General features: G+C 48.8%; 2 protein-coding genes across 5 annotated transcripts in view; one reads left to right on the top strand and one right to left on the bottom strand.

Annotated features, from left to right (window-relative positions):
* cib2 (calcium and integrin binding family member 2) overlaps positions 1-5,439 on the bottom strand; it is a 105,296-nt gene extending 99,857 nt beyond the window's left edge. Inside the window, exon 1 of the mRNA XM_069904547.1 lies at positions 5,342-5,439. The gene's annotated coding sequence lies outside the window, so the exon portion shown is untranslated. The remainder of the gene's footprint in view (positions 1-5,341) is intronic.
* Positions 5,440-5,525: 86 nt separating this feature from the next.
* lrrc61 (leucine rich repeat containing 61) overlaps positions 5,526-19,155 on the top strand; it is a 29,811-nt gene continuing 16,181 nt past the window's right edge. For 3 of the 4 annotated variants that reach the window (XM_069904542.1, XM_069904543.1, XM_069904540.1), the window contains exons 1-4: positions 5,526-5,636; positions 10,576-10,642; positions 12,810-12,905; positions 13,918-14,064. In XM_069904542.1, coding sequence (XP_069760643.1) covers positions 5,619-5,636; positions 10,576-10,642; positions 12,810-12,905; positions 13,918-14,064 — 328 coding nt within the window. In that variant the 5' untranslated portion in view covers positions 5,526-5,618. Of the gene's footprint in view, positions 5,641-10,575; positions 10,643-12,809; positions 12,906-13,917; positions 14,065-19,155 lie in introns of all 4 variants that reach the window. The other variant, XM_069904541.1, reaches the window with a different exon arrangement.

The raw sequence follows: 19,155 nt of genomic DNA, 5'->3' as shown, positions 1-19,155 counted from the left end.
CAGGAATCCGATAATGGAAGCCATTGGGGAAAGGTGATGGACAAATTAGAGCAGATGGAGCCTAAAGGGGATGGGGATGAAAAAGGGTGGGGATGTGTATGGGAAAAGGGACAGAATGAAGAGTGGAGAAGAATAGAAGAGGCTGAAATTGGAACATTCACCTTCAGTCCATTGGGCTGAATACCACTCTCAGCATATGTTCCTTTAGTTTACATCAGTGGTTCTCAACCTTTTTCTTTCCACTCACATCCCACTTTAAGCAATCCCTTTCTAATCACAGAGCACCTATGGCATAGGGATAACTTAAGGTGGGATTGTGAGTGGAAAGACAATGGCTGAGAACCACTGGTTTACATCAAGCCTCACTGGCAGTGGAGAAGGTCAAGGATGGACCAGTCAGTAAGAATGGGAATGGGTACTGAAATAGCACTGGATGTTCTACCATTTCACCACCACCTCTACCCCCCCCCCCACACACACACACACACACACACACACACACACACACACACACACACGAGAGACAGAGTGCTGCACCAGTGAAGCTTCTTCCTTTCCATGAGACTTACATTGAAGACTGTTTTTGCTTTCACAACTGGTGTAAATTATTACTGGAGAAGAAGGTAGTAGAGTTCTCTCCCTTGTGCTGGATATTGTTTGGGCGCCATCCACCATCATTGCAATTAATAGGATCTTTCTGTCTACAAATGGGCAGCTGAGTTTCCTGCATTGGAACAAGGCTTACACTTTGGGTATATTTCTTAGGCTGTAACATGCTTTGAGTTGTCCTAAGGAATGTAAGATGCAGTCATGCACTGCTTTTAACAATAAAATGCCCAAAGCACTTCACAGCAATGGTATAATACCAAATGTGACTCCAAACCTCTTGATCAAGTGCATGGTCAAAGAGAAGGTTTTAAAAGATGTTTTTAAAAGGAGAAATAAATATAGCAAGGCTGAGAAGTCTTCAAAAGGAATTTGACAGCTTAGGGCAGTGGTTCTCAACCTTTTTTTCTCATGCAATTACCACATTAAGTAATGGGTTACTTCTGCCAAAGGTGCTCTTAAGTAAGGGATTACTTAAGGTGGTATCTGGGGAAAAAAAGGTTGAAAACCAGTGGCTTTGAGCATTAGTTGCTGAATCCAAAGCCTCCAAGTGGTGGACTATTAAAACAAATGGAGATGTGTAAGAGTCCAGCATCTAGGATTTGGGATTCAGGAGGACCAGAGACGGCCACTCTCCACTACACATTAATAACGGTAGTGGAGGGGTAGAGTGCACAAAGTTCCTCAGAGTCAACATAAGAAGTAATTTATCCTGGACACTCATCTCCTCACTTGTCAGGAAAGCACAACAGCAACTACACTTCCTGAGAAGATTGAAGCGGACAAGGCTACTGACCACTATTCTGCCAACTTTCTACAAGAGCTCCAGCGAGAGTATCATGGCTAGCTGCATTACAGTGTGGTACAGTTGCTATGGAGCATTGGATTGGAGGTCAATTCACATGACCATAAGAGTTCACTGGGTTCTCCCTCCCTGCCAATCCTATCGATGAGATTTACTGGGGTCATTGTTTGAAGAAGCTCGCAAAATTGTTGAGGATCCCTACCACACCTCATACAGCATCTTTCAGCTAGTTCCATTGGGAAAGAGACACAGGACTATCAGATCCAGCCCCACCAGGCTGAGGAACACCTTCTTCCCATGGGCAGTGAGACTGCTGAATGAACTGTTCATACAAACTCTCTGAGACTCAACTATTTATTAAATAATATTTATTTGTTTTATATACATGTACTGCATATGTATCATTTTTCTGTATGTGTGTTTTAATGTTATTCCACCAAGGACTGGAGAATGCTACTTCGCCAAGTTGTACTTGCACATTGGGATAATAAACAAACTTGGTTGCAGAGTTGAAGACACAGATTGGCCTGTCGAGATGGAGAAACTCATAAATGTAATATATCCTTTTCAGTTTTTCACAAGTGGACAATCACTTTTTTTCTGTCCTAGCAGTGATTTGGAACATCTATGATAATCTTGTAATTGTTCTTCATTATCAATGCAAATTCAATAATTTGCAAATGTATTAAAATTATTTTTTTCTCCTTTTTATTATGACAATTGTAACTGGGTGACTAAATTTAATCTTTTTAGGTTGAAAGAGGTAAGCTGGCAGTAGGAAAAGTGTGCCTCTGGTAGCCTTGCTCAAGCACACCAGTGAAAACCATCATGATTTCTGCTTCTGATAACTCACCAGTGATCCCTGCTGGAGGCAGGGAGGGAGGGAGACTGAGAGAGTGAGAGAGAGAAGTAGAAATTAGATGGCAGCATTCAGAACCAAGCTGCCTCAACTATTTACTACTATTTCCTTCTTGTACTACCTTACTCTACCTCCTTGTTCTCTCGTCCACAACGACTACACAGTAATCCAGAGTTCCTCATTGATTTTATTTAATTTATTACCTGGATTCAGAGGGGCATGGAAAATCATTACCAAGCAATAGGCTGGGGTTCATCCACCATTAACTGAAATTTTAATTTGGGGACACAGTTTCAACTAAGTTTTGGGTCAGGACACAATTCAGTTTATTATACTGATAGCCTTCATTTGAAAATCAATAATGTTCCTTACTTTAAGCCATTGGGAGTTGGATCATTAACCTCTGTCTTATCATACTAATTTCAACACAAGATTTCTGCCCGTTGCCCATGTAACTTGCTGCTCAGTTTACGACTCAATCCCATGAACTTTCACCTGAGATACAGCATTTTCAGTTTACTACTCAATCCCATGAACTTTCACCTGAGATACAGCATTTTCTGAAAGTCAAGATCAACAACAATTCCAACCGGCAGGGTTAGACCCTGAAAAGATTGCAGTAGATAACTTGGGTTAGACATTCTCTTCATAAACATGTATTGTGTTTTGATTTATTTAGGTTCATTTTGCTGATTCTTTGACCCTTGTCCCCTTCAATCCCTGACAAATATGCAATAAAGCAGGGCTATTGACAGGAAAAATTGCTCTTCCTCCCCTTATATTCAGAACCAGGTTGTCAGACATTGGCTCGTTACCTCATTCTCCCTTCTGTTTTAAGTATTATATCAATAAATTCCAATTCATGAAGGGCTGCCTTATAATGAGACATTCCTGATTTTTGTTTTTATTCACAGGAGTAGGAAAAATTATGGGGAGATTGAATTCAAGATCATTAAAAAAAAGAATGAAAATAAGAGAGGGTTCATTTAGAGGAATGTATGTAAGCAAAGGATTAGAAAATTTGTAACTTGTTCTCAAAAAAATACTGAGGTGAGACAACTGAAAATTTCAAAACCAATGGATGGATTCTGGTTTATTATTAGTTATGGACACAAGATTAAGGTGAGTAAATGGAGTTTGAAGGTCAATTAACTTTGATCTAAATGAACAATAGAATGAGCAAGAACTCCTGTTTCCTTTGTTTCTTACCTTGCCTTGGCTGTTACATGACATGAAGTGCACTTGGATGTTGGTATTATAATGAATGTAATTTTACAAATCCATGTTCTGTTCAGAATGCCTCCGAAATAAAATATTGGAACTTTCACTCGTTTCTCAGCTTGTGAAGAACGGTGGCAGGTAGGTGTGATCACAAGATAGAGGAACAGAAGTAGGCCAATCGGCCCATTGAATCTTCTCTGCCATCCATCCTCCCACTCCCCGGCTCTCTTCCCATAACCCTTGATGGTCTGACTAATCAAATCACCACCTTAAATGCACCCAGCGACCTCGCTTCTACATTTGTGGCAACGTTCCAGAGACTCATGTCCCTGGAGGTGAATCATATATCTCCAAAGATTAATACCACTCCACGAGAATACCAGACCTGCCCCCCCACCCCCCCACCAAGAATCATGACATGAACCCATTGTATTGTGATTGTGGGACTCTAATTCCAGAGAGGGCCTATTTTCTCCACTCCAAGTGTTCTGCTATCTGGGATCGACACAAGATACAGAAAATGTTGGAAATATTCAGAGCAATAATTTTCTATGAAGAGAGAAACAGGTGTTACGAGCCCAAAGGACCCCAAAACCAGCAGCAGTAGATATTCACCTTGACAAATGGTTACTTAAACAAAAGTTGTTTTTAATTATCTTTAAACATGAAAACAGAATCAAACTTTAACTTATCTCTATTAACTTAACTAACCCAACTTAACCCCCTTTTAATTCTAAGCGCACTTGTATGTAATGTGTGTAAGTTTAAGAAAAATTCTTTGGTTCACAGTTCAATCTCACTTCTCTTTCTTCCAAGCTCACTGGTTGCAGGCCATTCTTATACTGTGCATAGAATTTAACATGTATAAAGTTCACCAGGCCTTGGTGCTTAAAAGGTAAATATTTACCACTCAAGAAGGTTCTTTGTAGGTTTGCAAAGAGAGATGTGTTGTGTTGCAGGATTTCCACAACTGAGGTACCACTATTAGTCACCTCAATGTCCTGCTGATGAAACTTGCCCCATCAGGGTTCTCCAGATGATAACCTCTTTCTTTCAGGCTACCACAGAGTTCCTTTCTGTTCCCCTTATTCCAAGAGAAACATCAGACAGATGGCACTTCCAGCCATCTGCCACTCTGGAGCTTTCTGTTTCAGTTCTAACCAGCTTCCCCTGCTTGTTTCAGCTGACTGTTCAGTCTCTCTCCCACTTGTCCAGATCCCCCCCCACCCCCCCCCCCCCTGCTCCAGTAAACAATAGGAGTAAGTCTTCTGCTCCCATCTATTGTTTTCAGGTTAACAACAACCCAGGAGTGACCTTTGAGTGAGCACTTTGCAGAAAGGTCAGGAGCCTGGTTAAAAATGTTCGGCCTGCCTCCAGTCCATTCATTCCATGACATCATTTCAATTCAAAAACCTCCTTGTGGAACGTGCACAGCATTCTCCATAGTCTCTGTAAGGTCACTGAATATGAATCCTTCAGTATTTCAAATAAGATCTGTTTTAAAGTGTAACCCACTCTCATTTTTACCAATTTATCTCCCATCACACAGGAGGGGGGGAAATACCAAGGCCCTCCAAAGGACTGGCCATGATTTTGTTTCCAGCAATTTTATATATTTTTTTACCTCAGATTTCCACACAAAACCCCAGGTTTTAATTTGGCGGACCAGAAATCCAGCGGGCAAACGTGACTCAGGTCAGATTTGGGGGACTCTAATTCACACTAGTTGTGTGGAGATGGGTTATTTTTTAAAAGAAAGTTGTTGAACTTAAATTTTCTGGGGACTCAAAGGCATCATTTTGCCCTGCAAACTCTGCTCGTTAATGTTTAAAAGAAGCTGGAAAGATTACTTTCGTTTGGGGTCCGGGCCGTCGCCAATTTCCAGAGCTGTCCGGGAGGACGACATCCCCCCGCCATTCCCCTGCACCTCGGCTCTCGGTCGTAAATGCGCGCCTTTACGACAGGACCGGCTTCGCGCGGCGGCAGGCGTCATGGCAACGGTTGTGTCGGAACGGAGCGAACGCCTGGCGACGAGAGGCGGGCGCGGGCGCGGGCTGGAGGCCGGGACGCCGACGCGCGGGGGGGCGCGCGGAAGCTTTGGTCGGTCACACCCGCGCCACGGCGGAGATGGAGCCGAAGCCCAGAGTCGGTGATAAGATGGGGGTGGTGGTGGTGGGGTCAGTGGAAGGGGTGAGGGGGCGTGGTGGGGTCAGTGGAAGGGGTGAGGGGGCGTGGTGGGGTCAGTGGAAGGGGTGAGGGGGCGTGGTGGATGGTGGGGGGGGGAAGTGCAGTGGCGGGGATGGTGGGGGAGTGGGGCGAAGTGGAACAGAGGGGCGTGGTGGTGGTGGGGTCAGTGGAAGGGGTGAGGGGGCGTGGTGGAGGTGGATGGTGGGGGTGTGGAAGGGCTGGTGGGGAGGGGAAGTGCAGTGGCGGGGGTGGTGGGGGAGTGGGGCGAAGTGGAACAGAGGGGAGTGGTGGTGGTGGGGTCAGTGGAAGGGGTGAGGGGGCGTGGTGGAGGTGGATGGTGGGGGTGTGGAAGTGTTGGTGGGGAGGGGAAGTGCAGTGGCGGGGGTGGTGGGGGAGTGGGGCGAAGTGGAACAGAGGGGCGTGGTGGTGGGGTCAGTGGAAGGGGTGAGGGGGCATGGTGGGGGTGTGGAAGGGCTGGTGGGAGGGGAAGTGCAGTGCCGTGGGTGGTGGGGGAGTGGGGCGAAGTGGAACAGAGGGGAGTGGTGGTGGTGGGGTCAGTGGAAGGGGTGAGGGGGCATGGTGGGGGTGTGGAAGGGCTGGTGGGGAGGGGAAGTGCAGTGGCGGGGGTGGTGGGGGTGTGGGGCGAAGTGGAACAGAGGGGCGTGGTGGTAGTGGGGTCAGTGGAAGGGGTGAGGGGGCGTGGTGGAGGTGGATGGTGGGGGTGTGGAAGGGCTGGTGGGGAGGGGAAGTGCAGTGGCGGGGGTGGTGGGGGAGTGGGGCGAAGTGGAACAGAGGGGAGTGGTGGTGGTGGGGTCAGTGGAAGGGGTGAGGGGGCGTGGTGGAGGTGGATGGTGGGGGTGTGGAAGTGTTGGTGGGGAGGGGAAGTGCAGTGGCGGGGGTGGTGGGGGAGTGGGGCGAAGTGGAACAGAGGGGCGTGGTGGTGGGGTCAGTGGAAGGGGTGAGGGGGCATGGTGGGGGTGTGGAAGGGCTGGTGGGAGGGGAAGTGCAGTGCCGTGGGTGGTGGGGGAGTGGGGCGAAGTGGAACAGAGGGGAGTGGTGGTGGTGGGGTCAGTGGAAGGGGTGTGGGTGTGTGGTGGAGGTGGATGGTGGGGGTGTGGAAGGGCTGGTGGGGAGGGGAAGTGCAGTGGCGGGGGTGGTGGGGGTGTGGGGCGAAGTGGAACAGAGGGGCGTGGTGGTGGTGGGGTCAGTGGAAGGGGTGAGGGGGCGTGGTGGAGGTGGATGGTGGGGGTGTGGAAGGGCTGGTGGGGAGGGGAAGTGCAGTGGCGGGGGTGGTGGGGGAGTGGGGCGAAGTGGAACAGAGGGGAGTGGTGGTGGTGGGGTCAGTGGAAGGGGTGAGGGGGCGTGGTGGAGGTGGATGGTGGGGGTGTGGAAGTGTTGGTGGGGAGGGGAAGTGCAGTGGCGGGGGTGGTGGGGGAGTGGGGCGAAGTGGAACAGAGTGGCGTGGTGGTGGGGTCAGTGGAAGGGGTGAGGGGGCATGGTGGGGGTGTGGAAGGGCTGGTGGGAGGGGAAGTGCAGTGCCGTGGGTGGTGGGGGAGTGGGGCGAAGTGGAACAGAGGGGAGTGGTGGTGGTGGGGTCAGTGGAAGGGGTGTGGTTGCGTGGTGAAGGTGGATGGAGTGGGTGTGGAAGGGCTGGTGGGGAGGGGAAGTGCAGTGGTGGGGGTGGTGGGGGAGTGGGGCGAAGTGGAACAGAGGGGAGTGGTGGTGGTGGGGTCAGTGGAACGGGTGAGGGGGCGTGGTGGAGGTGGATGGTGGGGGTGTGGAAGGGCTGGTGGGGAGGGGAAGTGCAGTGGCGGGGGTGGTGGGGGAGTGGGGCGAAGTGGAACAGAGGGGAGTGGTGGTGGTGGGGTCAGTGGAAGGAGTGAGGGGGCGAGGTGGAGGTGGATGGAGGGGAGAGTGGAAGGGATGGTGGGGAGGGGAAGTGCAGTGGCGAGGGTGGTGGGGGAGTGGGCCGAAGTGGAACAGAGGAGTGGTGGTGGTGGGGTCAGTGGAAGGGGTAAGGGGGCGTCGTGGAGGTGGATGGTGGGGGTGTGGAAGGGCTGGTGGGGAGGGGAAGTGCAGTGGCGGGGGTGGTGGGGGAGTGGGGCGAAGTGGAACAGAGGGGAGTGGTGGTGGTGGGGTCAGTGGAAGGGGTGAGGGGGCGTGGTGGAGGTGGATGGTGGGGGTGTGGAAGTGTTGGTGGGGAGGGGAAGTGCAGTGGCGGGGGTGGTGGGGGAGTGGGGCGAAGTGGAACAGAGGGGCGTGGTGGTGGAGTCAGTGGAAGGGGTGAGGGGGCGTGGTGGATGGTGGGGGGGGGAAGTGCAGTGGCGGGGATGGTGGGTGGGGGGGAAGTGCAGTGGCGGGGATGGTGGGGAAGTGGGGCGATGTGGAACAGAGGGGTGTGGTGGTGGTGGGGTCAGTGGAAGGGGTGAGGGGTCGTGGTGGAGGTGGATGGTGGGGGTGTGGAAGGGCTGGTGGGGAGGGGAAGTGCAGTGGCGGGGGTGGTGGGGGAGTGGGGCGAAGTGGAACAGAGGGGAGTGGTGGTGGTGGGGTCAGTGGAAGGGGTGAGGGGGCGTGGTGGAGGTGGATGGTGGGGGTGTGGAAGTGTTGGTGGGGAGGGGAAGTGCAGTGGCGGGGGTGGTGGGGGAGTGGGGCGAAGTGGAACAGAGGGGCGTGGTGGTGGGGTCAGTGGAAGGGGTGAGGGGGCATGGTAGGGGTGTGGAAGGGCTGGTGGGAGGGGAAGTGCAGTGCCGTGGGTGGTGGGGGAGTGGGGCGAAGTGGAACAGAGGGGAGTGGTGGTGGTGGGGTCAGTGGAAGGGGTGTGGTTGCGTGGTGGAGGTGGATGGAGGGGGTGTGGAAGGGCTGGTGGGGAGGGGAAGTGCAGTGGCGGGGGTGGTGGGGGAGTGGGGCGAAGTGGAACAGAGGGGCGTGGTGGTGGGGTCAGTGGAAGGGGTGAGGGGGCATGGTGGGGGACTGGAAGGGCTGGTGGGAGGGGAAGTGCAGTGCCGTGGGTGGTGGGGGAGTGGGGCGAAGTGGAATAGAGGGGAGTGGTGGTGGTGGGGTCAGTGGAAGGGGTGTGGGTGCGTGGTGGAGGTGGATGGTGGGGGTGTGGAAGGGCTGGTGGGGAGGGGAAGTGCAGTGGCGGGGGTGGTGGGGGAGTGGGGCGAAGTGGAACAGAGGGGCGTGGTGGTGGGGTCAGTGGAAGGGGTGAGGGGGCATGGTGGGGGACTGGAAGGGCTGGTGGGAGGGGAAGTGCAGTGCCGTGGGTGGTGGGGGAGTGGGGCGAAGTGGAATAGAGGGGAGTGGTGGTGGTGGGGTCAGTGGAAGGGGTGTGGGTGCGTGGTGGAGGTGGATGGTGGGGGTGTGGAAGGGCTGGTGGGGAGGGGAAGTGCAGTGGCGGGTGTGGTGGGGGAGTGGGGCGAAGTGGAACAGAGGGGCGTGGTGGTGGGGTCAGTGGAAGGGGTGAGGGGGCGTGGTGGATGGTGGGGGGGGAAGTGCAGTGGCGGGGATGGTGGGTGGGGTGGAAGTGCAGTGGCGAGGATGGTGGGGGAGTGGGGCGATGTGGAACAGAGGGGCGTGGTGGTGGTGGGGTCAGTGGAAGGGGTGAGGGGTCGTGGTGGCGGTGGATGGTGGGGGTGTGGAAGGGCTGGTGGGGAGGGGAAGTGCAGTGGCGGGGGTGGTGGGGGAGTGGGGCGAAGTGGAACAGAGGGGAGTGGTGGTGGTGGGGTCAGTGGAAGGGGTGAGGGGGCGTGGTGGAGGTGGATGGTGGGGGTGTGGAAGTGTTGGTGGGGAGGGGAAGTGCAGTGGCGGGGTTGGTGGGGTAGTGGGGTGAAGTGGAACAGAGGGGCGTGGGTTTTGGGGTCAGTGGAAGGAGTGAGGGGGCGAGGTGGAGGTGGATGGAGGGGAGAGTGGAAGGGATGGTGGGGAGGGGAAGTGCAGTGGCGAGGGTGGTGGGGAGGGGAAGTGCAGTGGCGAGGGTGGTGGGGGAGTGGGGCGAAGTGGAACAGAGGGGCGTGGGTTGTGGGGTCAGTGGAAGGAATGAGGGGGTGAGGTGGAGGTGGATGGAGGGGGGTGTGGAAGGGCTGGTGGGGGGGGAAGTGCAGTGGCGAGGGTGGTGGGGGAGTGGGGCGAAGTGGAACTGAGGAGTGGTGGTGGTGGGGTCAGTGGAAGGGGTGAGGGGGCGTGGTGGAGGTGGATGGTGGGGGTGTGGAAGGGCTGGTGGGGAGGGGAAGTGCAGTGGCGGGGGTGGTGGGGAAGTGGGGTGAAGTGGAACAGAGGGGCGTGGTGGTGGGGTCAGTGGAAGGGGTGAGGGGGCGTGGTGGAGGTGGATGGTGGGGGTGTGGAAGGGCTGGTGTGGAGGGGAAGTGTAGTGGCGGGGTTGGTGGGGAAGTGGGGTGAAGTGGAACAGAGGGGCGTGGGTTGTGGGGTCAGTGGAAGGAGTGAGGGGGCGAGGTGGATGGAGGGGAGAGTGGAAGGGATGGTGGGGAGGGGAAGTGCAGTGGCGAGGGTTGTGGGGGAGTGGGGCGAAGTGGAACAGAGGAGTGGTGGTGGTGGGGTCAGTGGAAGGGGTGAGGGGGCGTGGTGGAGGTGGATGGTGGGGGTGTGGAAGGCTGGTGGGAAGGGGAAGTGCAGTGGCGGGGGTGGTGGGGAAGTGGGGTGAAGTGGAACAGAGTGGCGTGGTGGTGGTGGGGTCAGTAGAAGGGGTGAGGGCGTGGTGGAGGTGGATGGTGGGGGTGTGGAAGGGCTAGTGGGGAGGGAAGTGCAGTGGTGGGGGAGTTGGGTGAAGTGGAACAGAGGGGCGTGGAGAACAGCTCCACTAGATCAAACCTCCCGCTCTCTGCCAATAACCCTCCAACCCCCTCACCTCCATGTACACATCCAACCTTTTCTTAAATTACAGAAGGGACCCTGCCACAATGTTACCCCCTCAGGCTGTCTGCCTTCTCCCACTGCTGTTGTGTCTTCAGGTAACAATGGGCAAAAGATTCTGCCTTCACCCAATCTATTCTTCGATTTAGATGTTAGATTTATTAACATCACATACAACCCTGAGATTCTTTATCCTTTGGGTGAGGCAGAATTACTATTTATTGGTTGTGTCAAAAAAACTGTACTCAATGTACACATGAAAACAAATAAAGAACTGTAAACAAATTGTGCAACACAGAGAAAAAAAGTCAATAAAGTGCACGTAAGAGTCCTTAACTGAGTCTGATTTGAGTTTGCTGTTGGTGGAGGGGTAGCTGGTGTTCTCGAACCTGGTGGTGTGAGTCTTGTGGTACCTATACCTCTCTTCTGAAGAGTGCAGTGAGAACAGAGTGTGTGCTGGGTGGTGTGGATCCTTGATGATTGCTGCTGGTCTCATGAATTTGTGCACCTCTATGAGATCACCCCCCCCCTCATCCTCCTGAGCTCCAAGGAATGAAACGCCAGCCTGCTCAAACTCTCAGTCTTGACAGCATCCTCGTAAATCTTCTCTGCACTCTATCCGGCTGGACATCTTTCCTGTAGCACGGTCACCCAGAACTGAATACGATATTCCAAATGTCTCATAGAACTGCTGCATGACCTCCCAACTTCTGTACTCATTACCCTGACTGATGAAGGCCAATGTGCCGAAAACCTTTTTGATCACCCTTTTTACTGCTTTTAAGGTACAAATGTACCCTCGTTCCCTGATCCCTCAGCTTTATCGTACTCCATAGATCACAACCATTTACTGTGTTGATCCTCTTCATGTCCCAAAATGCAAGACCTCACATTTTTCTGTATTAAATTCCATCAACCATTCCTGTGCTCACCTGATCAAGATCCTGCTGCAACCTTCAGCAACCGTCTTCACTATCTACAATACCAGACTCTAATATCATCCACAAACTTGTTAATCGTACCATGCATGTCCTTTTATCTAAATAATTGACATAGATGACAAACAGCAATAGCTCAGCACTGAACCCTATTCACACCACCAGTCATAGGCTTCCAGTTCGATAAACAACCTTCCATCATCACCATTTGCTTTCATCCATGAAGCCCAATTTTCTATCCAATCTGCTATCCTTTGATCTCATCTGATATAACCTTCCAGAACAGCTTTCTATATGGAACTTTATCAAGTGCCTTGTTAAAATCCATATATATAACATAGGCAGCTCTGCGTTTGTCACCCTTCTTGATTACATCTTTAAAAAAACTAACCAAATTTGAGAGACATGACCTCCCTCTTACAAATCCCTAATCAGCCTTTGACCATCCAAATAGATCAGGGGTGTCAAACTCAAATTAACAGAGGGCCAAAATTAAAAACTTGGACTAAGTCGAGGGCCAAACGAAATATTTATTGAAAATTTTCAACAACATCTGCATGTTTTCTTTCAACATATGTAATGTTAAACTTTTTCTTATTAAAATAAATGTTTAATAATAGTTTTGGTTAAACTCTTTCCAGAAGAAGCATTAACAAATGAGAAATAAAATATTCAATAAATAATATTTCTCTATAGCCTTTAAGCTCCTTTTAAATGTTTTTTTTCACAAGCCAACAAGTCAAAAACTTGCTTCAATGACAAACAGGTTTGTCTTTTAAAATGATGAACCACCTGTCTTGAAAGGTCCTGTTTTTCGTTTGGCCATTTTTCGTAAGGGGTTTATTACATGTGAGTTAGGCGACAGGTCGCAGACACTAATGAAAGTAAACAGAGGAGGTGGGGGCGATTAGCGGGCTGACAGGCTGACGCATTTGCAAAGCATTCTGGGATTTGTAGTATTAGCTGTGCATCCGCTATACTGGCGCGGCGGCCAGCGGGCCAGCTCTAATTCATATTTGATATGATCTTGCGGGCCAAATATAATTATATCACGGGCCAAATTTGGCCCGCGGGCTTGAGTCTGACATCTGTGAAGTAGATCTTCTCCCTCAGAATACAATAGTAAATTAACAAACACAGATGTGAGATTTAATGAGTTGCAGTTCCCAAGCATTTCCCTGCAACTCTTTTCGAATAGAGACAATATTTGCCACCATCCAGAGCACCTGCAATTTTCTCTATAGCTTCCCAACAGTGCCCTTGGATGTATCTGATCAGCCCCAGGGTATTGTCAATCCTCATGCGCATTTATGTGTTCTATTTCCAGAGGATGAAACCGTCAAGATTTCTGTCAAACTGCTGAAATTGATCAGTGGGGAATTTGACCTGGAGTCGATTTTGTTCTTAAAGCTGACAAAAATGGGTGAGTTGGGTCACTGGCTCTCAAACCTGAAATTTTCACTTGAATAAATGCGTGCTTCTGTCTATGTCTTTCTCTTGTACCTTTTTTTTTGTTTGCTGCAAAGGTTGACTTGCTGTCATTGAACCACTTTATCATGTCTTGATAACTTTCCAAAGAGCTCTTACAAAAATGTGCCCTTATTTGACCTGCAGTAACTTGATTTACAGGCAAACATGGTTATCAAATCCCAAAACCCAAAATTGGCTGAATAGCCAGATTTGTCACTCTTAATTGAGCAACAAAATTGAACAAACAATGAAAAGAGCTCCCTCCATTTCTTTATAACTTGTATAACTCCTAACATTTTATCTTTGTACTTCTAACAAGAGTTAAGTAACTGAAACTATTGAATGAAGTGGGTTTAGATTAGCGTACTGTCTCTCAACCAGTAGCCCATGGCCACAGCATCTTTCTATGTGGGTCTTTAAAAATATGAAATAAAATACTTTACATAAAGTTGTCTTTGACTTGAAAATATTACACGGTCATTGCCATGACATGTTAGGTCAGAAGCCAGGTGGGCCTTAGTCCAAGAAAAGTTGAGATCAACTGGACTCCCTGTGCCCACTGGCAGACAACTTAATCCCTCATCAGTTCCATTGTTTTCCCTTTTTGACCTTCCACTGGTGAAATGTTCTTATCTGAGCTCAGAAAAAAAGGCTATTTGACATGCTGTGCCAGTGTTTGACTGCTGATCAAGATTTCCAGAGTGGCTTGAATCAGACCGGGAGCAAGTGCTATCACCCAGCTAGTCCTGGGCTTGCCTCCTTCTCGTGACACATCACCAGCTATCCAAGGCTCTATTTGTAGGCAATTTTATTTTAAATTGGTGGCAATCCTTTTGGTTGGCAAAATCAAATTTTAGAAAGTAAAATCTAAAATATGGTGTTATCACAATTGTTTCTTATTTGACAAGGGTAGTTGCAGAAAGGAGATTTATGTAAAGCAACATTTGTGCCATTGCTTGATACAGGAATCTGCAGTCTTGGATGTATTGATGACTGTGTTAACCTAGAGAGGCTGGACTTATCAAGAAATGACATCTCAAACCTCAAGCCCTTGGCATCACTCAGACTTCTAACTGTGCTCAACTTGTCAGCAAATAGAATCTCCAATCTCGGTAAATTTGCTTCCTCGATCATTACTGAAAAATATTTTATTTTAAAAACAATCACAAAATAACTTTCATTTTCTGATTTAGCAGAATGTAATCCTCCTTAAAATGTTGACGCTTTCTCTACAGATGCTGTCTGGTCCTGCTGAATATTTCCCGCATTTTCTATTTTTTTGTATTCTAAGAACTAATACCACCTTTCTGATATTGGAGCGAGAATGTATCCCCTATTGCATTTGACTAGTTCTCTCATACACGCAGCACTACAACGTCATGTTCTAGGAAGCTGCTCAGAACTTATTTTCTGATGATGCAAACTGAAACATTGTTTTTCCTATGACAGATCCTAATGATCTGTTGTATTTCCAGTATTTTTATTTCAAATTTGTAGGATCTACAGTTTTTATTACTCCATTATTCCCATGCTGTCTGTAAGGAATTTGTACATTCTCCCCGTGTCTGCGTGGATTTTCTCTGGGAGCTCCAGTTTCCTCCCATCTTTCAAAATGTACCAGGGGTGTAGGTTAATGGGGTGTAAATTGGGCAGCAAGGACTCATGGGCCAAATTAGCCTGTGACAATGCTGTATGCCTAAATTAAAAAAAAAACACTGTAAATGACATGTTGGTACTTTGTCTTACAGTGGGGGACGTATATTCTGGCAGGATGATTTGCTAGATTCACCCAGGAGTATTTCAACTAGTCAGAATCAGAATTTATTGTCCTGAACAAGTCATGAAATTCAGTGTTTGTGGCAGCGTTGTAGAGCAAACATTCATATTATAATCATCTTGCAACATTACAATAAAAAAAAAATTAAAATAATAGTGCACGAAAAGTAAGGCAGTGTCTTTGGTTCAGTAATCATTCAGGAATCTGATGGCAGAGGAGAAGAAGCTGTCTTTGTGTCACTGAGTGCTCGTCTTTAGGCTCCTTGTGGTGGTACACCATCAGCCTACTGCAGGGGGAAACCTCTGTACCTGCAGGAGTGTACGGGGATAGGACAACACCTGGCCAGCTGCCAATCAGTTCTACCCGGTCGGATATCAATCACCCTCCGGAATATAAGCCTGTGCCGGCCTCCCAAGGCCTCACACTGAATTGCTGCAGCCACAGCCAGCCTGGCTCTGTGGAGGTTTTTGTGGATTAAATTGAGGTGCGCTGTTAGACAGAATCAGACACAAGGTAAGGACTGAACCACAGGCTCACCATCCTGTGCACCGCAACAAAGACAACCCCACATGAACGCATGTTGTCCTTCCCTAGAAAGTCAGCAAATGAGACCTCCATGCCCCCCTGGCTGGCAACTCCAGGGCCGGTCCTTCTCTGAAATCCGGGATCACCCGATGGGATTCGTCGCCAGGGACCAAGACATCCAGGACACACCTCCCGGAACACACTCCAGCAGCACCGACCCCCATCATGGCACCAACACCGGCCCCCATACACATTTTTTTTCTTTTACATCCCCTGCACAGACAGTCATCCCAAACATATAACCATAACCATATAACCACTTACAGCACAGAACAGGCCAGTTCGGCCCTACTAGTCCATGCCGTAGCAAATCCCCACCCTCCTAGTCCCACTGACCAGCACCCGGTCCATACCCCTCTAGTCCCCTCCTATCCATGTAACGATCCAGTCTTTCCTTAAATGTAACCAATAATCCCGCCTCGACCACGTCTGCTGGAAGCTCATTCCACATCCCCACCACCCTCTGTGTAAAGAAATTTCCCCTCATGTTCCCCTTATAATTTTCCCCCTTCAATCTTAAACCATGTCCTCTAGTTTGAATCTTCCCCTTTCTTAATTGAAAAAGCCTATCCACATTTACTCTGTCTGTCCCTTTTAAAATCTTAAACACCTCTATCAAGTCCCCTCTCAATCTTCTACGCTCCAGAGAAAAAAGCCCCAGTCTGCACAACCTCTCCCTGGAACTCAGACCCTGAAATCCTGTCAACATTCTCGTGAACCTTCTCTGCACTCTCTCTATTTTGTTTATATCTTTCCTATCATTTGGTGACCAAAACTGTACACAGTACTCCAAATTTGGCCTCACCATACAGGCAGCAGCCTGACCGGCAACAGAGCAAGCAAACTCCACGCCCAATCCACGTCGGTCCCACAGACAGAGGAAAACGCCAGTGCGGCTAAACCTCTAGGAATGTGATAATTCAAAGACGGGGAGGGTCCTGTTTTTAAAGGGGTGAATGTAGTGATGTTTTCTCCTTGAACATTATTCCCTACCTGTGCGCTGTTTTACGTACGAGGCTGGCCCGCCCACTAGTGACTCATCTCCTATGTCACCTCCCCTTATGACCTGGCCATAAAGGTCGACTCCCCCCCCCCCCCCCCCCCCCGGCATTCCTGCACCTGGATCTGGGCCAGCCAAAGTCTTGTGTTTATTAAAGCCTATCATTCCCCCGGCTCTCGACTTTGTGGTTATTGATCGAGCCTATCACTCAGATCTACAATTTTTGTAATAAGCATAAAAGATTTGGACAAGAATGTTTGAGACAAAGTCAGTAAATTTTGCTGATTATGCAAATTTTTGTGCTACAGAGGACCGTGAAGAAGTTTGCAAGGGCTCTATATCAGTTGGGGAACTGGACTAAGGAATGGCAGATGAAATTCAAATGAGGTGCTGCATTTGGGTAAATTGAACCAGGGCATTTAACAGCAGGGTCCTAAAGGTAATGGAACAGAAAGACCTTTGAGTGCAGGTAGATAGCTCTCCTAGCATGACGGCAAATGTAGACAGTCGTAAAAAGGGAGTTTGGGACACTTCCCTTCATTGTATGGGACATGTTGAAGTTTGTTGGAATCTAGGGGTTAAAACATTATGAAAGAAATTATTAATTAATACGTTTATATGTACTGCATGGGTCAGGGAAAAAGAGGAATGTGATTAAGTGGCAATCACAGCATGGAGCAAAGTTGGCTGAGCAAAATTGTCTGCTCCAAAATACAGGGAGAGGAAATGCATAAAACGATTTAGGAGGAATGCTCAAACTGAAGGAGGTGGTGAGTAGCACAGGAGACACAGGCCAGACCAGAACAAAGAATGTCCTGCAAGAAACAAAGTGAATGGAAAACCAGTCTAGGAGGAAGATTAAGGCATGAGGAGGTGTTAAAGAGAACAGCAGAAATTGGCCAGACAGGAACAAAATGGTGATTAGAAATATCTGGGGATGAATTAATTTCTGATCAAAACAACAGGATAGTCTGGCCTGGAGGATTAAGATGGGAGTGCTACACCCCAGATATCTGCAAAACAGGAGATGACTTGTGATAACCCTTATGCAAAAAGATCTAGCAAAGGAAGACAACTTTTGTTCTGTATGATAATGAAATCCAGCAAAGGAAGCCAACTTTTGTTCTGTATGATAAGGTTGATCTATATAAACTGAGCCAACTGGACAATAGGGGTCAGTCTTGGGGAATAGCTCACTGTGCAGGTGACCTATGAACTAACGACTGACCCAGAGCTCTGTTAAGTTTTATTCTTGTGCTGTGTAATAAATTGACTGTTGAACCGAATACCTTCTCCTATCACTTCATTCAAAAAACACGCTGGACTCAGACCACACATAGACTAAATTAAGAGTAAGGTAAAGCCAGAGTCCGACAAGTTGTACAAAACATTGATGAGGCCACACTTGGAAGATTGTATGCAATTTTGGTCACTTAGCTTTAGGAAGGATATTATGATGTTGGAAAGGGTACTGTTAGAAACAGAAGTACCTTTAAAGAAATTGCTCGAGACAAATATTGAGAACAAAGAACATTTATTACAACAACAATGCAAAGTTGGGTGCTTCCCCTTACCCTGGGAATACACACCTACACTGGGGCTCACCCAACTTTTATACAGTGAATTTCAGTATCAGAATACCCTCCCCCTTACATTCTTCTGCCCCCTGGATGGGTTTGGCAGAGGCAATCCTTCCTGCCTACGTGCAGTTTTTCAGTGGACTTGGAGGACCAGGGGGTATCCTGTTGTTGTCTTCTCATGCCATTATTCCCATTGTCCTTATTCACAACCTTGCCCTTGTCCCCATTCACACCTTCCCGACTCTCAGGGCTACAGTCCCTTCATATGCAGGGTTCATTAATCTTGTCTAGGGTTTACTAGTTAAATATGCATACTTGAAAAATCTGTGCATGGCTTACTAATTATTTCTGTATAACTTGCTAATACTGTCTAAGGTTTTCTAATTATTTATGCAAGCCTTGCTAATTCTATCTGGGGCTTGGTGACCCTTATCTCCTTCAGACTAACTCTACTTCTATTCTCAATTGTCTGTCCTTATCTCCTTCATTCAGTGAACTTGCTGCTTCTTTCTGAAGGGCTAGGAGATTCTTATCTTACTCAGACAGTGTCAGCTTCCTGCCTTCTAATATCTATGTCTCATGTTGGTTGTATTGGCTTCATTCATTTACTTATGTATCTATTTTATTTTCTTCATGTTCATATTGCAATGTCAGTTTTTCTCATCTCTCACAGTACAGAGGAGGTTCACAAATTTGTTGCCAGGATTATGGAAGTTGTTGTATCTTGAGGGCCTGACAACCTAGGCCTGTTTTCTTAGAGCATAGAAGGTTGAGAGATCTCCAACATCATGAGGGATGCTGATAAGGTGAGTAGTGAAGGAGAAGCAAAAAAGACAGGGCAAAGGAGAGAGTCGTAAGGTTGGGGGGGTGGGGTGAGATTTAGAAAGAACGCGAGGACTTCATGCTAAGGATGGTGGCGCATAGAACAAGCTCCCAGACAAAGTGGTGGAGGCAGGTCCTTTAAGAAACACTGGTAACTACATGGATGGAGGAGCGTAGGGCTCATTGCAGGCAAGAGGGACTAAAGCAGGAGGGCATATTTGGTTGGGCAAGGTCAAGCTGGGCTCGTGAGAATTTTCCTGTAGTACTATGGCTGTGACTCTATCTCTGAGAGAATCCATGTAAGGAAGAAGGGATTAGAAGAATCTAGAAATATGGCAGGAGTCATTCAAGAGCAAGGAGCCTCATGAGGGATTAAGCAGCATCCCTGCCATGGATTTTGACTTTTCATGTTTTTAATCTCTATCGGAGTCCTTGGTTA

This window comes from Narcine bancroftii, chromosome 11, assembly GCF_036971445.1.
Source record: "Narcine bancroftii isolate sNarBan1 chromosome 11, sNarBan1.hap1, whole genome shotgun sequence".
Lineage (NCBI taxonomy): Eukaryota > Metazoa > Chordata > Chondrichthyes > Torpediniformes > Narcinidae > Narcine > Narcine bancroftii.
Note: the sequence above shows the minus strand (reverse complement) of the source record. Positions and strands in the feature narration are given on the sequence as shown.